Raw genomic sequence first — 19,612 nt, forward strand, 5'->3', positions numbered from 1 at the left:
CTCTCTTTTACTGCTACAAAGGAGGTGGAAACTTCATAGTTACATGGCAAGAAAGCTGTTTTAAATGTATTTAAGTCATATAAATCCTATTACATGTTTCCGTTAACTGGACAGTGTTTCATAAAATAGTTGTCTACCCGACCACTCTGCGTTTGTAACAACAAATGCGAAACTCTAGTTGAGTGGTCGGGCACAACCCGACCACTCTATTATTGTTACGATTAATTGGAATTGTTCTCATAAATCTTCTTGATCTTTCCGTCTTTTTATTCCAGAGAATACTTCTCCGCGGGTTTTCTCCTAGACGGTTTATGATATGAACTTGTAACTTTCAATATATAGCGACCCTCATCCCAAGTGGTGCATATTACTCTGACGTCACGATGACGTTATTGGGTGTCAAATTACAAGCGATTTTAGAGGAACACGTGGCCAATTACTTTTACCTATAACTCTTAAACAAAACATTCAATTATGTTCCAACTTTGTAATCAGATAGACCATTAGTTGATAAACTTTTTTTGTCAGGTACGTGAACTCGCTTGACGTTTACTTCTGGGTCTACCGGAAGGTCAAAGTAACGTGAATTCAAAATAAAGACTTTAGCCTGAAATCAAAACAAAGCAAAATTTCATCCAAACGGTAAATGCTATGATAATTAAACCTAGTGTGAACTTGTACCATGTTACGAAGATGTTATAATCTTTGTAACGTCATCATGATGTCATTAAAATTTTGACAAAATAGTTTGCACTATATCATTTGAACTAAAAAGAGTATCGTGCTCGTTTTTTCTTGAGGTTGTAGACTATGCCATGCCAAACATTCCTTGTTCCTGTACACAAAACTGCTTGACCCTCACTTCTGGTGTTACTGGAAGTGCAATTAAAACCGTATATAATTTACAAGCGGAATCATTTGATTACAAACATGTAAATTATTTATAATATAAATTATCACTTAAGTGTTAAGTGAGGAAAATCAGACACAAAAAAAGAGTGTGATGACGTCATCATCCAAAAGGGCGACCCCTAGCGGCATATAAAATAGAGTTTGCTTTCTTTAATTTTAAAACCAGCCGTTCACATCCACATCGCCCCTTGATATTTTCTGGTAAACCACAGATAACTTGGCAAGGTTTCAAATTCATGACGTCATCAGACCGGAAGTTACTTTAAGGAGAATTTGAAAAGTATCATATTTTTAATCTAATTCTATCATTTGATCCCTGTCATATCTTCGTAGTCCAAATAACGATATCCAATATGTTTACCTTTGATCTCTAATGCTGTGACGTCATTAAACCGTATGAAAGGTGTTATTAATAGGTCATCAAACCGGAAGTTAGGTGTTATTAATACATACAATTATATTTCCCATATTTTCATACGTTATTTTAACTTTACAATGAAATTTTTTCCTCTCCGAGCTTTATTAGTATTCACTTACCGTTTTTGACTGATTACGTCATCAAACCAGAAATAACTTTTTTGCGCACAAAGAATGTTTACTGCAAATTATCACACCGTTAAAGATACATTCTTGTAACAAAATAATTGAGTGTACTGGAAAGGATTTAATTTCGTGATCCTTTGTTCTACATAAACAAATATAACTGGGCAGTGTATAATCATGGAGGAAGGAATAGAAAGAAAAGGCTGTCCGCGCGACTACTCGGCGTTTGTAACTCAACAAACGCGAAGCTCTAGTTTGGTTCTTTCTCTTTTTTTCTTTTTTTTCTGGACAATACTTCTCCGCGATTTTTCTCCTAGAGGGTGTATGTGTAACCGTGAAAAATGACACACTTGACTTGGGGATTCAACTCGACACAAATAATTTAATACAAGACCAGGATCTAAGAACAAGTCGCGAACTATTTTATTAAGAAAAGGATTTTAAAATGAAACAAACTTGAGACCAAACTTAACTATGAAAAACTGTTGACCAGAAACTTAAACGAAAAGAGCAAAACCTAAAACCTATAACTAAACTATAACCAACATAGAGCGTCAAAATAATGGACCTTAAATGCACTCTGACTGAAACCTAAAAATCAAGAAAAGACAAGAAAAGAAAGAATACAATTAAGAAATATATCAAAAGAAAGTTAAATTGGTTAAATAGTGCAGTCTAACTCTATTATGTACAGCATGTTACACAAGGTCACTAATGCCCAACATACACAATGGCAACACAAGTTTCTGGCTGAATATCTAATGAGTACTAATCCATGGCTCTTATCTGTTCCACATAACTTCTAATTAGACTTCTCCCAGTCTAAGACAATCAAACTAAGCCTCAAGGTTACAAACAGGTGGTAAAGTGGAGTTAAACATAAAGGAAAATGCAGTGAAGGAAGTGGGACTAAGACAAGTCTAATTTCATGAATAAACATCTGGTGATCTTCTAAGAAAGGAATTTATACACTTGGGTCTCTAGATCTGTGGGAAAGTCAAACCACCTAGCTTAAACAATGGTAGAGATACACTACAAAAGTCATTCAATCTACATGTTCTAGGGGTAAAATATGAATCTTTCTCAACAAAAAAATCAATTCTCCAAGCAAATCATGTCATCTTTCAAAGAGGAACCAAAAGTTATACAACAAAACTCAATAAATGTAAACTCATGAAAAACATTCTTCCAACCTGTAAAACTATAGCCAAAGAAACTTAACTCCTTTAAAAAAACAATACTCATCCTTACTCCATATATGTCAAAAAGGTAAGAAAGAAAATATAATTGTGCAGAATCCAAATCATAACCCATCATGGAACAGTAAAATCTCAATGCTTCAAAATTAAACTTTCACAAAAACTTTCCAAAGACAAAAACACACTTTAGACCATAACTAAGTAAAAACCTTCCAAAAACTGCCCTAGAACTCAAAACATGATTATACAATATAAAAGAACAACAATTTCTCAATAAAACTCACCAGGTGACTTGAGCAGATAAACACACAGGGCAGGCGCTCCCAAGAAAAGGGGAAGAGTGGATATATAATACACAGTCCTCTCTCTACTGCCGCTGGTCTTCTAAGTGAGGGGCTGTGGACTTACAGGGTGGCAGAGCACATGGGTCTTATCAAAGGGGCTATTGTTCTAAGGGGTCATGTTACTGGGGAAGAGGGAAAAGTTAATCAGGGGTACACACTCTATGAAAGGGTAGGGGACATCTAATAAAAAGGGGTGATTTATTCAGGGGAGCTACACCTATACCTAAACACTAAAAGCAATACAGTAAAAACTACAAGTTCAATTTGGCCCTGCCACATATGGTATAAATTTGTAACTTTCAATATATATCAACCCTCATCCCAAGTGGTGCATATTACTCTGACGTCACGATGACGTCATCGAGTGTCAAATTACAAGTGATTTTTGGTCAAAACATGACAATTTTACGTCAATTAGAACTCATGAACAAAATTAACGATTATGTTCATACATTGTGATCTGATGGACAATACCTTGATGAACATTTTTGATTTTGAAGTCAAAGTCGTTTGACCTTTCCTTTCGGGGCTACCGGAAGGTCAAAGTTAGGTTAATTCAAAATGAAGACATTGGCCTGAAATCAAAACAAAGCAACATTTCTTCCGAACGGTTTATGGTATGATCCTAAAACCTAGTGTGACCTTGTACCATGTTATGAAGACGTTATAAATTTTGGTATGTCATCATGACGTCATTAGGTATCAAATTACAAGCGATTTAAGGCCAAATTTTGACGAAATAGTTTGCACTATATCTTTTGAACTAAATAGATTATCGTGTTCTTTTTTCGTGAGATTTTAGACTATGCCATGAGAAACATTTTTTGTCTCCGGACAAAAACCGCTTCACCTTCACTTCTGGTGTAACCGGAAGTGCAATGAAAACCGAATAAAACGGAAGCATTTTACTACACACATATTATAAATCATGATAGTGTTAAGTGAGGAATGCCAGACACTAAAAAACATTGAGATGGTGTCATCTTTCGAAAGGGCGCCCCCTAGCGGCACAAAAAGCAGTGTTTGCTTGCTTTATTTGAAAAACATCCGTTCAAATTTTACCAAATCGCCCCTAGATATTCGTTGATCAACCATAAATAACTTGGCAAGATTTTAAATTCATGATGTCATCAGCTAGACCGGAAGTTACTTCTAAGAGAATTTGAAAACGACTGTATTTCAAATTCAATTTATATCATTTGATCTATGTTGTATATCGTCGTAGCCCAAATAACGATATCCATTACAATGTTCACTTTTTGCTTCCAAATACTGTGATGTCATCAAACTGGAAGTTTATGAATCCATTCACGTATACATACACGCAGGTGATATGACCCAGCCACATCAGTTTCCTCTTCACTGTGGCAAGGAGGGGCTCCTGGGAACCAGCAAGGCTTCTACAGTGGTGTGGACGAAGGCATTCGACTTGTGTTTGGTCCGTAGGAGAAGAGAAGATAGAGAAGATGGGAATGACAAGGGCTTTGTAGAGCTGTAGTTTGGTTGGGAAGCTGATGCATGCTCCTCCATAGTCCGGTGAGGGTTTAACATTGCTGACTTGCCAAGAGCCAGTCTGATCTTGACCTTAGGCTAGCTGCTGATATGCCATTTTAAGGCCTCTACCTCCTCGAGCTGCTGGCCATTTTTGGTGATGTTTGCGTGGATGTCATTTATGCTGTTAACCATCACCTTGCTCTTTCCAGAGTTCACTTCCATCCCATATGCTCCAGCCAGTTCAACAAGCCTGTCGTTCCACACTTTGAGTTTGTGGTTGCTGCCTCCGAGTAGGTCTAGGTCATCAGCGAAGCGGAGGTTGGAGGTGGTTCTACCACCTTCTGAGAAGGTGGAGTTAAATTAGTGGAGTGTCTCTCGCATGATTTTCTCAAGGGAGAGATCATCCTTGGCAGACACCCACAGTGGTAGGGAAGAAGTCTCCAATGTCCTTGCTCAAGATGACAGCACTGCTGGTGGAGTTGTACAAGGCGTGGTCTGGATTAGGCCACCTTCAATGTTGAACTTCTCAAGACTTGCCATAGGCCATCATGCCATACTCTATCAATGGCCTTCTTAAAGTCCTTAAAGTTGTGGAACAAATGTCGCTGATGCTAGGTGTTTCTCAGTTATGATTCTACAGTTGAAGATCCACTTGACTGTGCTTGGCCTGGTCTATAACCTGCCTGTTCTTCTGTCAGTAGTTCTTCTGCTTCCTTTTTGAGTCGGTTGAGGATGACTCTCAGCATGATTTTACTGGGATGTTTTATCAGGCTTATTATCGTCCTGTAGTTATGACACCTGCGGAGGTTGCCTTTCCAGGAAAGGGGTATGATGCAGTGTTGTAGTCGAGTACTCTTTCCCAGTACCAAGTACTGCCGAGTAATTAGGTTACCGAGTACGAGTATCAGTACTTGTACTTCCGAATACAGCCATACGGCAAATGGTTGACTGTGCGTAATTGGCCCAGGCCCAGTCAGACTGATACACAGACCCACTCACGGCTAGCTGTTAATTCTGTTTGTCCGGACGTGGACAGAGGAAAATCAGGAAACTTCAATTTCAAACTGAAAGTATCAATAACATAAGGCAGTGGTAAGTCAAGCTACTGGGTATACCATTTTTTTTTTGAGTACTGCTATTCGAGTATCAGTACTTTGATGATCGAGGACAATTCAACATGTCGAGTACGAGTACTTTGCTGCCCGAGTACGACTACCATCATTTCAAGTGCGTGTACTTTGACATTAGTGAGGTACCTTAGTGAAAAAAATTGTGACACGGTGGACAAAAGCACCATTTTTTTCACCAAAGCATCTACGTGTTATACCTTTTCAGAAAAAAAATTGTATGCAAAAAATTGGAAGATAGGAAGGGCAATATGTGACGTCATTATGACGTCATCAGCTAATTATTACATGAAATAAATATAAATTGATAATATCTTCAGAACTACAAACATCACAACAACAAATGTGGTATCAAACAGAACTCAACCCTTCAAACCCCAACAGCATGTATTGTTGGAATCTGTCTGGATGGGTACAGTACCCCTAAACTGACAGTCTTTTACATTGTGTTGGCACATGTGTGCACAGTTCCCCATATGGGTGTTGGAATTTGCCACGATGGGTATGGTTCCTAGTAAATCATGCTAGGGAGTTAGGGTTAAAAGGGACAACAAGATCCTTCATTTGAGTGGTATGTTGATGGGATGGAATGTACTAAAGGGCGTGTTTTGGGCCAAAAAGCAACTTTTTGGTCAAAAGACCTGATTTTTGGCTGAAATCATGGATTTTTGGTAGTCATTTTGTCACCTTGTTTAACATGCAAACCGTATATTAGCCTTGGTCAATGCTCTCGTCGTTATTCGTCCCGTACGCGGTCAATCGTCGGCATATATCCTCACATGCATGTAAAAATACAGCGCGAACAGCGACCTCACGCGGCCACTATTTTTATGCAAATCAGTTGGAGACGATCTCGAGCCTTGGTTCAATCGTCCATGTGAGGTTTTGGGGGTGGTGCTCATTATGTTAATAGCCTTAGCTGACCTTAAATGTCGTTTTCTTATTGGTCGATCGTTGCGTGGAAACTTGCATAGTGAAACGTGGCACCGTACATAATCCATACACGTACACATTGTGTGTCTCTGCACACGGCACCAATGCACAAAAACTGTGGTTCCTGTCACGTCCGCAAAAGGCGGAATAGCTGCAAATAATTTGATGACGTCCGGATTTTTACCAAGGTGTGATTGATACTCCACATATTAGCCCCGCCTACATTATCTGTATTCGCATACGAGGTCGTGCGCTGGAAAATCTAGCGCAAAGTAAAGAAAAACATAAGCTTTGGCTGACGATTGCACCAAGGCTCGAGATTTTATGCAACTGATTTGCATAAAAATAGTGGCCGCGTGAGGTCGCTGTTCGCGCTGTATTTTTACATACAAGCGCGTGAGGATATATGCCGACGATTGACCGCGTACGGGACGAATAACGACGAGAGCATTGACCAAGGCTAACCGTATGTGTTATTGTGAGAGTTTGTTTTTAAGTCGGAGAGAGAGGTTCAAATTCTATGCCAAAGAGTTTTTGTAATTGATTATTAGTATCTTAAATTTTAGACTTGTTCCAAAGATAACCGTCAAAATAACCGTAACATAAGTTACCGTGAGGATAGTTACCACCATTTTAGGGTACGGGCCAAAATGGGACATGGGATTTCCTGTCTAACCCTGATAATACATAGTTTAGTTACCAGCAAATAGATGGTATACATTACATTTATCAATGCATGTCCAGTATGAGGAGACTATTGAATCACGACCTCCAATAAATTATGCATGTTCTTTTTATATAACAAAAGTTTAAACTGTTGCGCAACACCCCACAAATTAAGCTTTCTACTTTGTATTCATTATGTTCAAACTGACTGTGTGACAGTGTTCACATAGTCATAGTCTTTTATGTTCAAACTGACTATGTGACAGTGGTCAAAGAAAAGTTTTACTGTTGAAACCAATGCATTTAGTTGTGAGACTAGGCCTTCACCACACTGCTGGATGTGATATGTCCAGATCGTCTCTAGCAACACCTCTGCATCAAGGTTAACACAAACACGAGTGCAAATACCTGACCAGTTCGAAAGAACATAGTGAACATAGTGGATGCGTCAAATATACGGAGACAAGTGGAGAAGCCAACACTCCCAATGAAGGTATAACGTTTCCGGAATCATCTGGCATGGTTCGATACACCTTATGTGTATACCAGCAGAATGACTGGCAACGTGAGAAGTTCCAAGTGGTCAATGTGCCAGGACCAGCTAACGCTGGGTTCCCTACGAGCCGCACATACCCTACGAGCCGCAATACTAATTACGGTTTGCATGTTATTACAAGGTGCCAGAATGACTACCCCAAATCCATGATTTAAGCACCAAAACAGTTTTTTTTACCAAAGAAAGGGCTTTTGGCCAAAAACAACACCCTTTACTAAATTCCATCCCACTGACATACCACTCAAATGAAAGATCTTGTCTACTTTAATTTGATACCACGTTTGTTGTGATGTTTGTAGTTCTGAAGATATTATCCATTTATATTTATTTCATGTAATAATTAGCTGATGACGTCATAATGATGTCATAAATTGCTGTTCCCATCATCTAATATTATGCTTCCTTTTTTTTTTCCAAAAAGGTATAACATGGAGATGCTTTGGTCTTTCATCATCTCACCCTTCCACATTTGAGAAGTTCTGCTGGTATGTTGTCTGGTCTGGGGGACTTGCCTCATTTCAGGCTTCACGTGTCCTCAACCACTTCTTCTTTAATCATAAGTAATGGATCCTGATCTCTCCTCCTTGGTTCTTTGTCTATATCAGGTTGGTGTTTGGCTTAATCTGGAAGTTGTTAAGCTTCTGGCAGTACTTTGTACACCTGTTTTGGACTGCTCTCAGGATTTTGCCTGCCTCGTTTTCTATACCGTAAGAATCTGAGAATTGTATTGTAATTAATCACCTTTTCCCTGAGCCAACCAGTCAATTGAAAATTCATCATCTTCATCTTAAGATTTTGTAAAAGTACAGATTTTGTAGATACATTTTGAAAACTGACTTTGTTTTTGTTTGTTGTCCATTTGAAGTATGATGCAAAGACACACAGTACAAACATGGCATTTTATCATTAAATTCCACTTTCTCCAGTTTTGAGAAACTGTTTAGGTGTTTTTTAAGCAAACTTTTCAGAATAAACCCATCAACCTCTATAAGAGGACTGATTTTGAAAAAAGTATGTGTGATAGAACAAATGGATTTTCTCTCATTGGTATTTTCTTTCAGTACTAGTAAGTGATTACTTTCCCACAAAAAAAGGAAAAAAGTGTAAGAGTATATGGTTGGAGTTTGGTACATTTCAATAATTTAAATTTGAAAACTTGTGACAAGGCTACGATCTTATATTCTTGTACTTTGTTGCCTTTGTATTTTTTTTTCAGCATAGATGTGACCAAGGCTACCTTTGTACTGTAACTTCAGAATGTCTCCTTTGATCACATTCATTGTGGCAATCTGCTGTTCAGTAGACTCTACAATAGCTATATGCAAATGGCAAGGAACAGTTGCTAGTCAAGACAGCGCAGCAAAGACGGCTTTTGCAAAAGACAGAGAGGCTTTGATAACACAGTGGAATTTTCCCAATGCATTTCAACCAATTGGGGATAAGGTGAGATTTAAGATGTATGAATGAAGCCCTGAAGACTTATTTGAAATGTTCAAACTTTTTCTTTACTTACAGTAGGCCTATAACTCTTTGTGGCTACCTGGCTCACAAAAATACTTCCAGAGAAGAGCAAGTCCAAGAATTCGTACACACTATGTCCCATAGGTACTAAAGGTTTAAACCTCTGAGATATTCATGAATTTTAGTGTTTTTTTTTTTATTCTACTGCAAGGAGAATACCCACCTCGAGATTAACCTCAAGATATATAATCCAGATGTTTGCTTCAAATAGCACGGACAACATAGCTCTCAAGCTTTTTGGCCATGACGTCACGATGACATCATCAAATATCAGATGACAAGCAACCAAAGATTTCTAGATTTAATCTTTGAAAATCAATATTACAAAATCAACTTTTTTTTTTAACAGGAATTGATAGAATAATCTAGGGTGTTTTGATATTACGTGCAGTATTATGTGACCCTTCCTTCCGGTTGAAACCAAAACTGCCTTGTAATTTGAAATCCTCTTTCTGATCGTGAACACTGCTGCGTTTGAAAAGCAAGCTGTACCCTTTTGTGGCAGAAAAAAACTGTTTGCCTTTTCGGTTCATACCTCTTATTCCAATTTATCTATTTACGACTGATGGTTTAAACTGAGTATTTTGCCATATGTACATGTATGTGTTGACAATATATAGGTTCATTGCAAGTGTTGTGGCCATCGAGAGTGGTCTTGGTCTCGAGACCAGTCTCAAGACCAGTATGAACGTGTTCTAGGTCTCGACCATGCATGGTCTCGGAATTTGGCAATCATACAGTATGCGTTCAAGGACCACAAAGAGTACGTTGATGCCAAAACGGGAGGCAAAAAACATGTCGCAGTGTGTATTTTTTGCCCCAAAAGAACCAGCATCAGCAATAAGGCAGGAACAATGTCTGCCTTCATCAAACATGTGCGGCGTTATCACCTGATGAAGTTGTTCTAACGTCAGGCCTAAGTCAGATTGTTCTTCCTTGCATGCTTTTGTCAATGACATGTTTGTTTCAATTTCAAAAGAAGTCTAACTACCGTAGGCTTAGTGTCCAAGCAACAAAAATCTGTTTCATGTTTGATTTTCAATATGAATTGGTTTACATGTATGTGCATTTCGGCCCAATTTAATTTAACCTGGTTGGCACTGGAAGCCAGCACTCTATAGATCACCCTCAATTATCCGCTTCCGTCCTAACCCCCCTCGGGCATCACGTTCCTCAGGGTACACACCTGTAAATCGATCCGCCAAGCTCATGAATAAAAGTTATACCCTCAAAATATTCTATATTAGAGAGTTCTGAGCGCCGTAAAATTGGGGAATTGAAGAGATATGGTAGTGAACCTCTAGCCCGGACTTGGGGCTTCCAATTCTGAGCATTTTGGATGCTATTGGGCTCGAAAGTGGCGCTATTTTGCCATGTTGTGGAGGGATCGTTTTTCAAGATGGCTACTTTTCCGCTTTGGGGAAAATAGGGGTCGTCTTCTTTGCGTGAAAATATCTCGAAAAGTCAATGGTCAACCCACCATAAATTGAAAAGAAAATGAAAGATGACACATTGATCATCATTTTTCTGTGCAGCTTGAATACCTGTGAGAGTTTTGAGTATTTTTAAAAGAATTTTGAAGTACGGGCATTTAGCACTAGTGTCTATGGGAGTTTATTTGCAGGTATGCACCCTATAAAGAATCACAAAGATGGCCGTTTCGCGCATGCGCTGTGCCGCGGCAGTGGTCTTTTCAGTGGGCGGAACCTACGGGGAGGGGGAAAAAGTGTTTTAAAGGTATCAACAAGGGTTTTTTGCCGTAACGGATGCTTCCAAATCATTAGGGAGCAGTAGGCTATCACCCGATTACAACAATTGATACTTGAAAAGGGGGGGGGGGGGCATTTTGAGCTTAAAAGTAGCTGGAACTCAATTTATTGTCGCTGGGGGCACTCTACAGCTTAGCAGGGGCAAAACAATCACTATTTTCGGGCTTAATATCTACCTCGGATAATATTTTTCTTTCATTTTTTTTTTCAAAATATTGACTTTGGAGATATTCTGCTTGTCCTGAATGTGATTTTGTGTTAAAATTTAAAAGTTGCCTGCTATTATAAAGAATCACAAAGATGGCCGTTTCGCGCATGCGCTGTGCCGCGGCAGTGGTCTTTTCAGTGGGCGGAACCTACGGGGAGGGGGAAAAAGTGTTTTAAAGGTATCAACAAGGGTTTTTTGCCGTAACGGATGCTTCCAAATCATTAGGGAGCAGTAGGCTATCACCCGATTACAACAATTGATACTTGAAAAGGGGGGGGGGGGCATTTTGAGCTTAAAAGTAGCTGGAACTCAATTTATTGTCGCTGGGGGCACTCTACAGCTTAGCAGGGGCAAAACAATCACTATTTTCGGGCTTAATATCTACCTCGGATAATATTTTTCTTTCATTTTTTTTTTTCAAAATATTGACTTTGGAGATATTCTGCTTGTCCTGAATGTGATTTTGTGTTAAAATTTAAAAGTTGCCTGCTATTATAGGGTACACACCTGTAAATCGATCCGCCAAGCTCATGAATAAAAGTTATACCCTCAAAATATTCTATATTAGAGAGTTCTGAGCGCCGTAAAATTGGGGAATTGAAGAGATATGGTAGTGAACCTCTAGCCCGGACTTGGGGCTTCCAATTCTGAGCATTTTGGATGCTATTGGGCTCGAAAGTGGCGCTATTTTGCCATGTTGTGGAGGGATCGTTTTTCAAGATGGCTACTTTTCCGCTTTGGGGAAAATAGGGGTCGTCTTCTTTGCGTGAAAATATCTCGAAAAGTCAATGGTCAACCCACCATAAATTGAAAAGAAAATGAAAGATGACACATTGATCATCATTTTTCTGTGCAGCTTGAATACCTGTGAGAGTTTTGAGTATTTTTAAAAGAATTTTGAAGTACGGGCATTTAGCACTAGTGTCTATGGGAGTTTATTTGCAGGTATGCACCCCTCAAAATCTGAAAGAAAAAAATTGGCAAGGGGTGAACGGGGTATGTGGATTTTCCCTTTTGTTATCATGATGCTGCCAGCGCAGTTCTCGCGAAGTCGGCCGATGCTAGTAAGGCCAATTACACATTGGCGGTCGAAGGGGGTCAATTAGTTGAAAAAAACCTGGTCCCAACGAAAAGGAGTAGACTCTTTCGATGTGGCAATCTTGCTATCACACCTTCATTACCATTTTCTCACCAAACATCCCACACGTTGGGCGGAGTTACTCAATTATGCAGAGATAATTCGCACTGCCTCCTTTCAATTTCCAGGCCTTGGTTGGCGTGCTTATGACGAGCAGTTTAGACTAAGACAAGAGTCAAATCCATCTCGGTCTTGGGGGGCAATAGATTTCAGCTGTGGCTCACGGTGGCTGCATCAGGTGTCACCTCCTAGACCGCTGGCCAAGTTGAACAAACCTTTTTCTATTCAAAATCAGACTCAACATATGAACAACTTGCACGCATCTGCTCACGGAGCTCCGTGACCCTACGCTCAGCGCAGGAAAATGACACGAAAACAGAGCCCTCATTGCAAACTTTCGTCAGTAACAAACAAGTAGGTCAATGTTTCTCACCAACTCGCTACACATTTCAAAGTTCAGAGTATTACCTGTAGTTTGGTTGTTTTTAACAAATATATGATGCACAGGGGAAAAGGTTTGTTTTTTTTCACTCCAAAACCGGGTGTAAAACCTCAAAATCGACAAAGTCAATGGAGGTCAACACAATTTTTGATTGTTTGCCGGTGGGTTGTCTCACTAAATTGAACGGCACAGTCGTTCTCTTTGTCCTACATATTCGACTCGCACTTCTGAATAAACTACATGTAAGAATTTATATAAGAATCATTTTGATTGGAAGAGTAGACGAAGGGGCTTTTTTGCTTCCAATCATGGAACGTCTCTCTTCTAGACCATGCCCCGATTAGAATATGCATGTATATATGCAACGTGTCTCTATAGTCAGGCTCCATAATAACCACGCGTGTATTGATAGGTTGAACAGGAAACAAGATCACACACTTTGTGAAAAGATGGGTAAATTTTGCTGAAATAGCTCAAGAAGTTCAGGAGAGTGTGGACCTACATGTAGCTGGTGGTGTGCCCAGGCAGCTGGTAAGCTCATTGTCAAAGTTGGTATTTAAATTTAACCCTTACTAGATTCTGGAAAAGTTTATGGTTATGGTTATGGTTTATTTTTTTTCACATCATAGCAGAAACAACATAACAAACAGGAAACTATATAAAGAATGACAAACAATGATACGAGGGATCCAGGTAAAAAGCATATGCTTGTACAAGACCTGGAACCCGTAATTACAAATAAAGCTAATAAATTAATATACAATAGGCTGAATTCTATCAGGTAAATACACTTATACTAATAAAAATTTAAAAGAATTAAAATTAACAGCAAAAATATTCACATTCTTATGAATATACATAGGCCTACACAGTACTTTTTACGTCCATACATTACAAGAATTAAATCAATTAATTAATTACAAAACACGTAAGGGAGGAAGGGGCAAAGAAGCAAAAAGCAGCCAAGGAATTATAAAACAATACTATATTTTTCAACACTCTGTGAGATGACATGAATGTACAATTTAATGGGATACTAATTATCAGTATATTTTGTCAGTAGCAACTTTTTCATGTAGTTTTTGAAGTTCTTCATTGATCTAAAGATAGGCATTGGTTTGAGGTGGTTCCACATCCACAATAAAGGTCCTTGGTTTGTGAGAGTCGATAAGTAAAGAGATGTTCTAGTTTTATGGAGATGAAAGTTTGAGGCTGACCTTGTATTATGAGAATGGATATCCGAGTTTTTGTTAAATAGCGAATGTACAGTTTTGGGTAATTTCTTTGTTTCGAATTTATACATTAATACCCCAAGATGGTTTTTATACAAGTCAAAAACAGATAAGGTTTTGTATTTACTAAACAGTGGTGCTGAATGTTCTGTATATTTGGAGTTATTAATTATCCTAAGTGTTTATTTTTGCACAATATACAATTTAATGATGAAGGTTGGGTAGGTGTTACCCCATGCTAAAATACCATATTGAAGGTGAGGCAGGGACAGCGTATTATAAATTGAAAATAAGACATCTGAAGGTAATTCGTGTTTTAGTTTTCTAAAGATACCCTGGTTCTTAGAAAGTGACAGGACTTTTTGGCAGTGTTGCTTCCAAGAAAGTTTACTATCAATAATTACACCTAGAAATTTACATGTTTCAACTTGTTCTATTTGTGTGTCATTTAAGTAAACACTGATATTCCTGTCGACCTTACCATTGGAGAACAACATACATTGTGGATTTCTTTTAATTAACGGATAGTTGATTACATTTAAACCAATCGGTGATTTTGCATAGTTGTCGATTAACAGTGTCAACTGCCTTAAGTAAGTTATTACTGCTTTAAAAACATCAGTGTCGTCTGCAAATAAAATAAAGGAGAGCATTTTGGCAGAGTTACAAATATCATTTATGTAAACCAGAAAAAGTATAGGGCCAAGTATTGAACCTTGAGGAACTCCACAACTGATTGGTGCAAAAGTAGATTTGGTATTCTGCCATACCACATACTGTTTCCTGTCACTTAAATAGTTTTTAACCAATCTCAAGCAATTCCTCTAATTCCATATTTATTTAGTTTACTAATCAAAATAGTATGGTCTATAGTGTCAAAGGCTTTTGAGAGGGCCAAAAATAAACCGACTGTATGAAGAGAGTTGTCAAGTGAGGAACTTAGTTTTTTTCAATGAGGTCAATCAGTGCCAGATGAGTTGAATAGTTGGCCCTAAAACCATACTGAGTCGCTGACAAAATATTATATTTATCCATAAAGTTATAACATTCGATTTGCTACAAGTCTTTCTAATATTTTTGTAAAGTAGGGTAAAATAAAAATAGGACTGTAGTTACTAATAAGGGATGGATCGCCATTTTTGTATATGGGAATAACTTTAGCTATTTTCAAATCAGTAGGTACTGTTCCTGATTCGAAGGAATGATTAAAAATTGTTATGATCACTTAACCCAGATAATAAGGATTCCAGTTGAATGAGGTTCAATACTATTTGTAAAAATATTGTCTATCAAGGTAGCTATATTCACGTTATTCAGATAGGTTTGTCGATTGCTGGCCGAAAAGCATGGCTATACAATGCATTTAAGAAATCGTCGCTTTGGGTGTGAGTTTCATAATTTAGTAAGTTAACATTGTAATCACCAAGCAAATAGTAAGTTTTAGTTTCAGATGCAATTTTTCCAAGAATTACGGACAATTCTTCCATAAATGAGGCAAGATTCATACCGGGCGGCCTGTAAATTAAATCAACTATGATATTGTTTGTATTTTTCGTTTGGATTTCAATAAAAAGTGATTCATAATAATTGGATTGGATAACTAGGTCATGACGTAAACTATATGATACTGAGTCCTTGATATAACATAACACCAACCCCCTTTTGATTCTGTCGATTATTAAACTCAATTTTGTGGCCAGGAAGATATAATATAGAATCTGGTTCATTTTTCTGCCACATTTCGGTTAACCCCATAATATGAAATACATGTATGTGAGCAATTTCCTCTAAAGTGAGGGTAAGATCTTGAAAATGTTTACCAATATTCCTGACATTCGCATGAAACATCGAATAGGTTCGTCACATGATAGTTGTTGAGTCATAGCTTTTGCTTGTTGTTCAGTAAAGTATTTAGTACCAGGTGAATTATATAATGGATCACCAGAGTCTTCTTCGTCTAAAGGAATTGGATTAAAAACGCAGTCTTGGATGCGATTTAGAATGTCACTTGTTGATGCCACTGCTACTACTATTGCTTTCACTACAATCACTTACGTCATATGTTGAATTGGGACCTCAGTAACAAGCACAAAGACTATTGTGATTAAGGGAAAAAGCCTGTCTCTATGGTAATAAAAGCGGCATCCATAGTAGCAGTGAATTAATTGTAAATAGAGTACATTATATGGTCTCTCTTCGAAGTACATTTATAAGTTGTTTTTAAACAGTGTATATCCATATTTTTCAAGGAATGCAAATTTGCTAAGGGTTTGGTTATGATCAGATGTTTGTAGATTTGAATAGAAAAGATTATATAATGAATGATACTGAACTTGTTACTACTTTTTTGGTCAAACACACTGTTAAATTGCATCTAATTAAGTTATGCGAGGCCAATGTATACATAATAATTGTTTAAAGATGAGAGTTTACAATAATTTATTTACAAATACTCAGCTGCGGAATTCGTGTGCTGCCTGTGGTTGATCAGTGGCTTGGATCCGCTTCCCCTAGGCGAAATGACTTGAAGGAGCCGCTGTGAAGTTTGTAGGTGATGGAGGCCGGGACTGTCCTGGGAATGTACGCGAAGGCGACGCGTTCATCTTGTCTGATGCCTACTACATGTAGGTATCTTTCCCGGAGTTGCTTTCTGGCCAGTGGGTGATTCGTAAAAATAATGGAAAATTTAAGTTGTCCAGACCACTATATGCTCGACGTTATTCACGACGGCCGCTGGCACAGCCAGCACTCAGATTGGCCGTACATTGCTTCACGCAAATGATGCAGTATCAGTGTGTAAACTGCATGGTGTACGACCTGTGCTGTGGCTGAACTTGTTGCAGAAACATACTACGCTGTTTTGCAACAAGTTTGAGCTGAGCAACCCGCTTGTTATAAATATATGGAAACGGAATAGAGATCACGTTCCGGTTATTAATTTCCAGAAATTCTCTTTCTGCAATGTTTGATGTTTATTTGGTATTTTTACGATCCGAATTCAACCGATTGCACTATTGTTGATGTACCCTAACGTGTCGCGGCCCCTAACGTGGCGCACTTTGATTTTTCGCCTGTTGCGTTGAGCTGGAGCAAAAGTTTTAACTGAAATTTCACAGAAAGTGAAATTTTATCAAGTTCTAAACACTCCCGTTCATAAATTACGAGTTTATCTACCTATTTCAAAGTTAAAAGAAAAAAGTTATTTCGTCGTGATTTTCCGATTTTATTTCGAAGTGCACAGTGAACCTTTTAAAGTGTCCCCCCAAAATAAGAAAATAATTTTCTGACAAACTTCTAGTTGGGTATGTAAGTAGAGATAATAATGGTTTAGCAAAATTTATCAATTTTACAGAAATTCTTTAATTTTTCAAGATTTATTTGAGTGCGCCACGTTAAGGAACACTCGGCCAATTTTGTGCCCAATTTCCGGATGCAACTGTTTTTAATTTTCGGATTAAATTTCGTGACACCGAAATTATTTACAGAGGTTAATAGCGAGCATTAATAAGGTAAAAGTACCAGTATTTCACTGAATAAATGTGAAGTTTGTCAACAAAGAAGTTTGGCCACACTACATGACTGAGAAAAGTTGGGGTAAATGTCGAAAACGCAAAGTGTGCCACGTTAGGGAACACCACTATATGCAACAACAGCGTGGGTTCCGGGCCCGCTTATTAGGACCCCGAAAATTTTGGGATTCTAGTCGTTCTGTGGTGCAATTTGAGGCAATTTCTGACCAGTTTAACCAGTATTTCTTTTAACAAGAGATCATCATTTAAACATCATTTTCAATTTTTTTAATTTTTTTTTTAGTGTGTCTCACGCTCAATGCCTGAGAGTTGCCAGCCCTGCCACCGTGTGGGTCACCTATATATTGCCTAGCTGTGATTCACAAACGTAGGCCAACATACAGTACATGAAATTGTACTGTATTTCTAATGTGGTCTGTGATACTATTTGACGCCTTTTTACAAAACCATGTCCGGTGTTAGGTTAAATAAAAGGTTAATGGCAGGGTGCCCTCATAAGATTCTGAGAGACCCCTGTTAAAGTAAAAAATTAAGTCCAATGCCTCCTGTAAAAAGAAAGTAGTCCACAAACAACTGTATTTACAACTGTAGTTACTGTATTTCAAACTAACTGAACAAGTTAAGTTGAGCAATAATATTCTTTTGGTGAGTTGGACAGGTTTTTCCTAAGATTTTGTTATAGGTGCATTCTGCAACGAAAACAATCAGCAGCTGAATATGTATGAGGTATAGTAAAACAAATATAACATGGTTTATTTCGGGCCCTGTCAACTGACTTCTGTCAGGCGACCGACAACAACAGAGTTAGCAGAAGCAGAATCAATCTACAGCTATTTCCCGTAACGTCAAGCAAGTACATCCTCAATAATGCAACCTCAGCCACCTCAGCTCGATGCCAACTCGGAGCATGCGCCCTTTTCAGGGCGGTCACTTACAAGTGTCGTACGGGACGGCATCTCCCTGTTGCAGTTGAATGTGGAAGGCCTAACAAAGGCCAAGATTAATGTCATCGAGCACCTGACACAAACCCACAAAGATTCCAAAGTAATATCCATGGAATCGCAACGTTTGTGAAGAACACAGTTAAATGGTCAGCAATTGCAGTGTCCCCTCCAGACTCGGAAGTGGAGTGGGCAGCCACGAAAGTTGAAGGTATCACTGTCGTCAACCTTTACAAACCGCCTCCCTCCAGACTGCACGGAGACTCCTTCCCCTCCTATGGCCCTCCTTGCATGTATGCCGGAGATTTCAACTGTCATAGCACAACATGGGGATACCGCTCAACCAATCAAGATGGTACTACCCTGGAAGACTGGGCCTCAGCCACTGGCATCTACCTCCTCTATGACTCTAAGCAGCCTGGCAGCTTTCACTCTGGCCGTTGGAACACCACCTCCAACCCGGATCTGGCTTTTGTTAACCTGATGGTCCTCTTCCTCACCGTACCATCCTCGATCAGTTTCCAAGATCACAACACAGACCATCCTTGATCATCCCTGACAACCCCATCGAACCGGTCCCAACCAAACCCGTTAATAGGTGGAACTTTTGCAAGGCCAGATGGGACCATTTCACAAGCCTTGTGGATGCTGGGGTTGACAACATACCCTACCCCACCCCCAACAACCTAGATACAGCCTACTCAGCCCTCCGCAGTCTTCTCATTGAGGCGGCGAAGAAAGCTATTCCTCGTGGACACCGTCGCAGATACATCCCTGCATGGGATGAAGAGTGTGATGCATGCTACGACGCCTTTCTGCAAGCTGAACCAGGCGAGGATGCAACTACGAAGGCTACAGACCTGACAAACTGCCTTGACAAAAAGCGCAGAGGTCGCTAGGGGAATTGACTTTGCACACTCCAGTAGAATAGCCTGGAAAACCTTCAACCGTCTTACTGGCAGAAGTAATCGCCCCAAGCACTGTACATTCACTGCTAACTCCATCGCTCAGCAAATCCTCGCCAATGGACACTTCAAAGATGCAGACAAGAATCACG

The 19,612-nt window shown here is 39.0% G+C and overlaps 1 protein-coding gene and 1 long non-coding RNA gene across 8 annotated transcripts in view; one reads left to right on the plus strand and one right to left on the minus strand.

Moving 5' to 3' along the window:
• Nucleotides 1-19,612, plus strand: part of LOC119743138 (cation channel sperm-associated protein subunit gamma-like) — a 57,762-nt gene that overhangs the window by 9,945 nt on the left and 28,205 nt on the right. For 2 of the 7 annotated variants that reach the window (XM_038219548.1, XM_038219503.1), the window contains exons 2-3: nucleotides 8,380-8,481; nucleotides 8,991-9,217. In XM_038219548.1, coding sequence (XP_038075476.1) covers nucleotides 9,032-9,217 — 186 coding nt within the window. In that variant the 5' untranslated portion in view covers nucleotides 8,380-8,481; nucleotides 8,991-9,031. Of the gene's footprint in view, nucleotides 1-8,195; nucleotides 8,482-8,990; nucleotides 9,218-19,612 lie in introns of all 7 variants that reach the window. The other 5 variants (XM_038219512.1, XM_038219529.1, XM_038219535.1 and 2 more) reach the window with 5 other exon arrangements.
• Nucleotides 1,857-3,274, minus strand: LOC119743183. Its single transcript, XR_005272990.1, has 2 exons — nucleotides 2,939-3,274; nucleotides 1,857-2,046 (listed from the first exon to the last, which is right to left on the minus strand). It is a non-coding gene; the product is annotated as an uncharacterized LOC119743183 (long non-coding RNA).

This window comes from Patiria miniata, unplaced genomic scaffold (genome assembly GCF_015706575.1).
Source record: "Patiria miniata isolate m_02_andy unplaced genomic scaffold, ASM1570657v1 HiC_scaffold_11, whole genome shotgun sequence".
NCBI classification, from domain to species: domain Eukaryota; kingdom Metazoa; phylum Echinodermata; class Asteroidea; order Valvatida; family Asterinidae; genus Patiria; species Patiria miniata.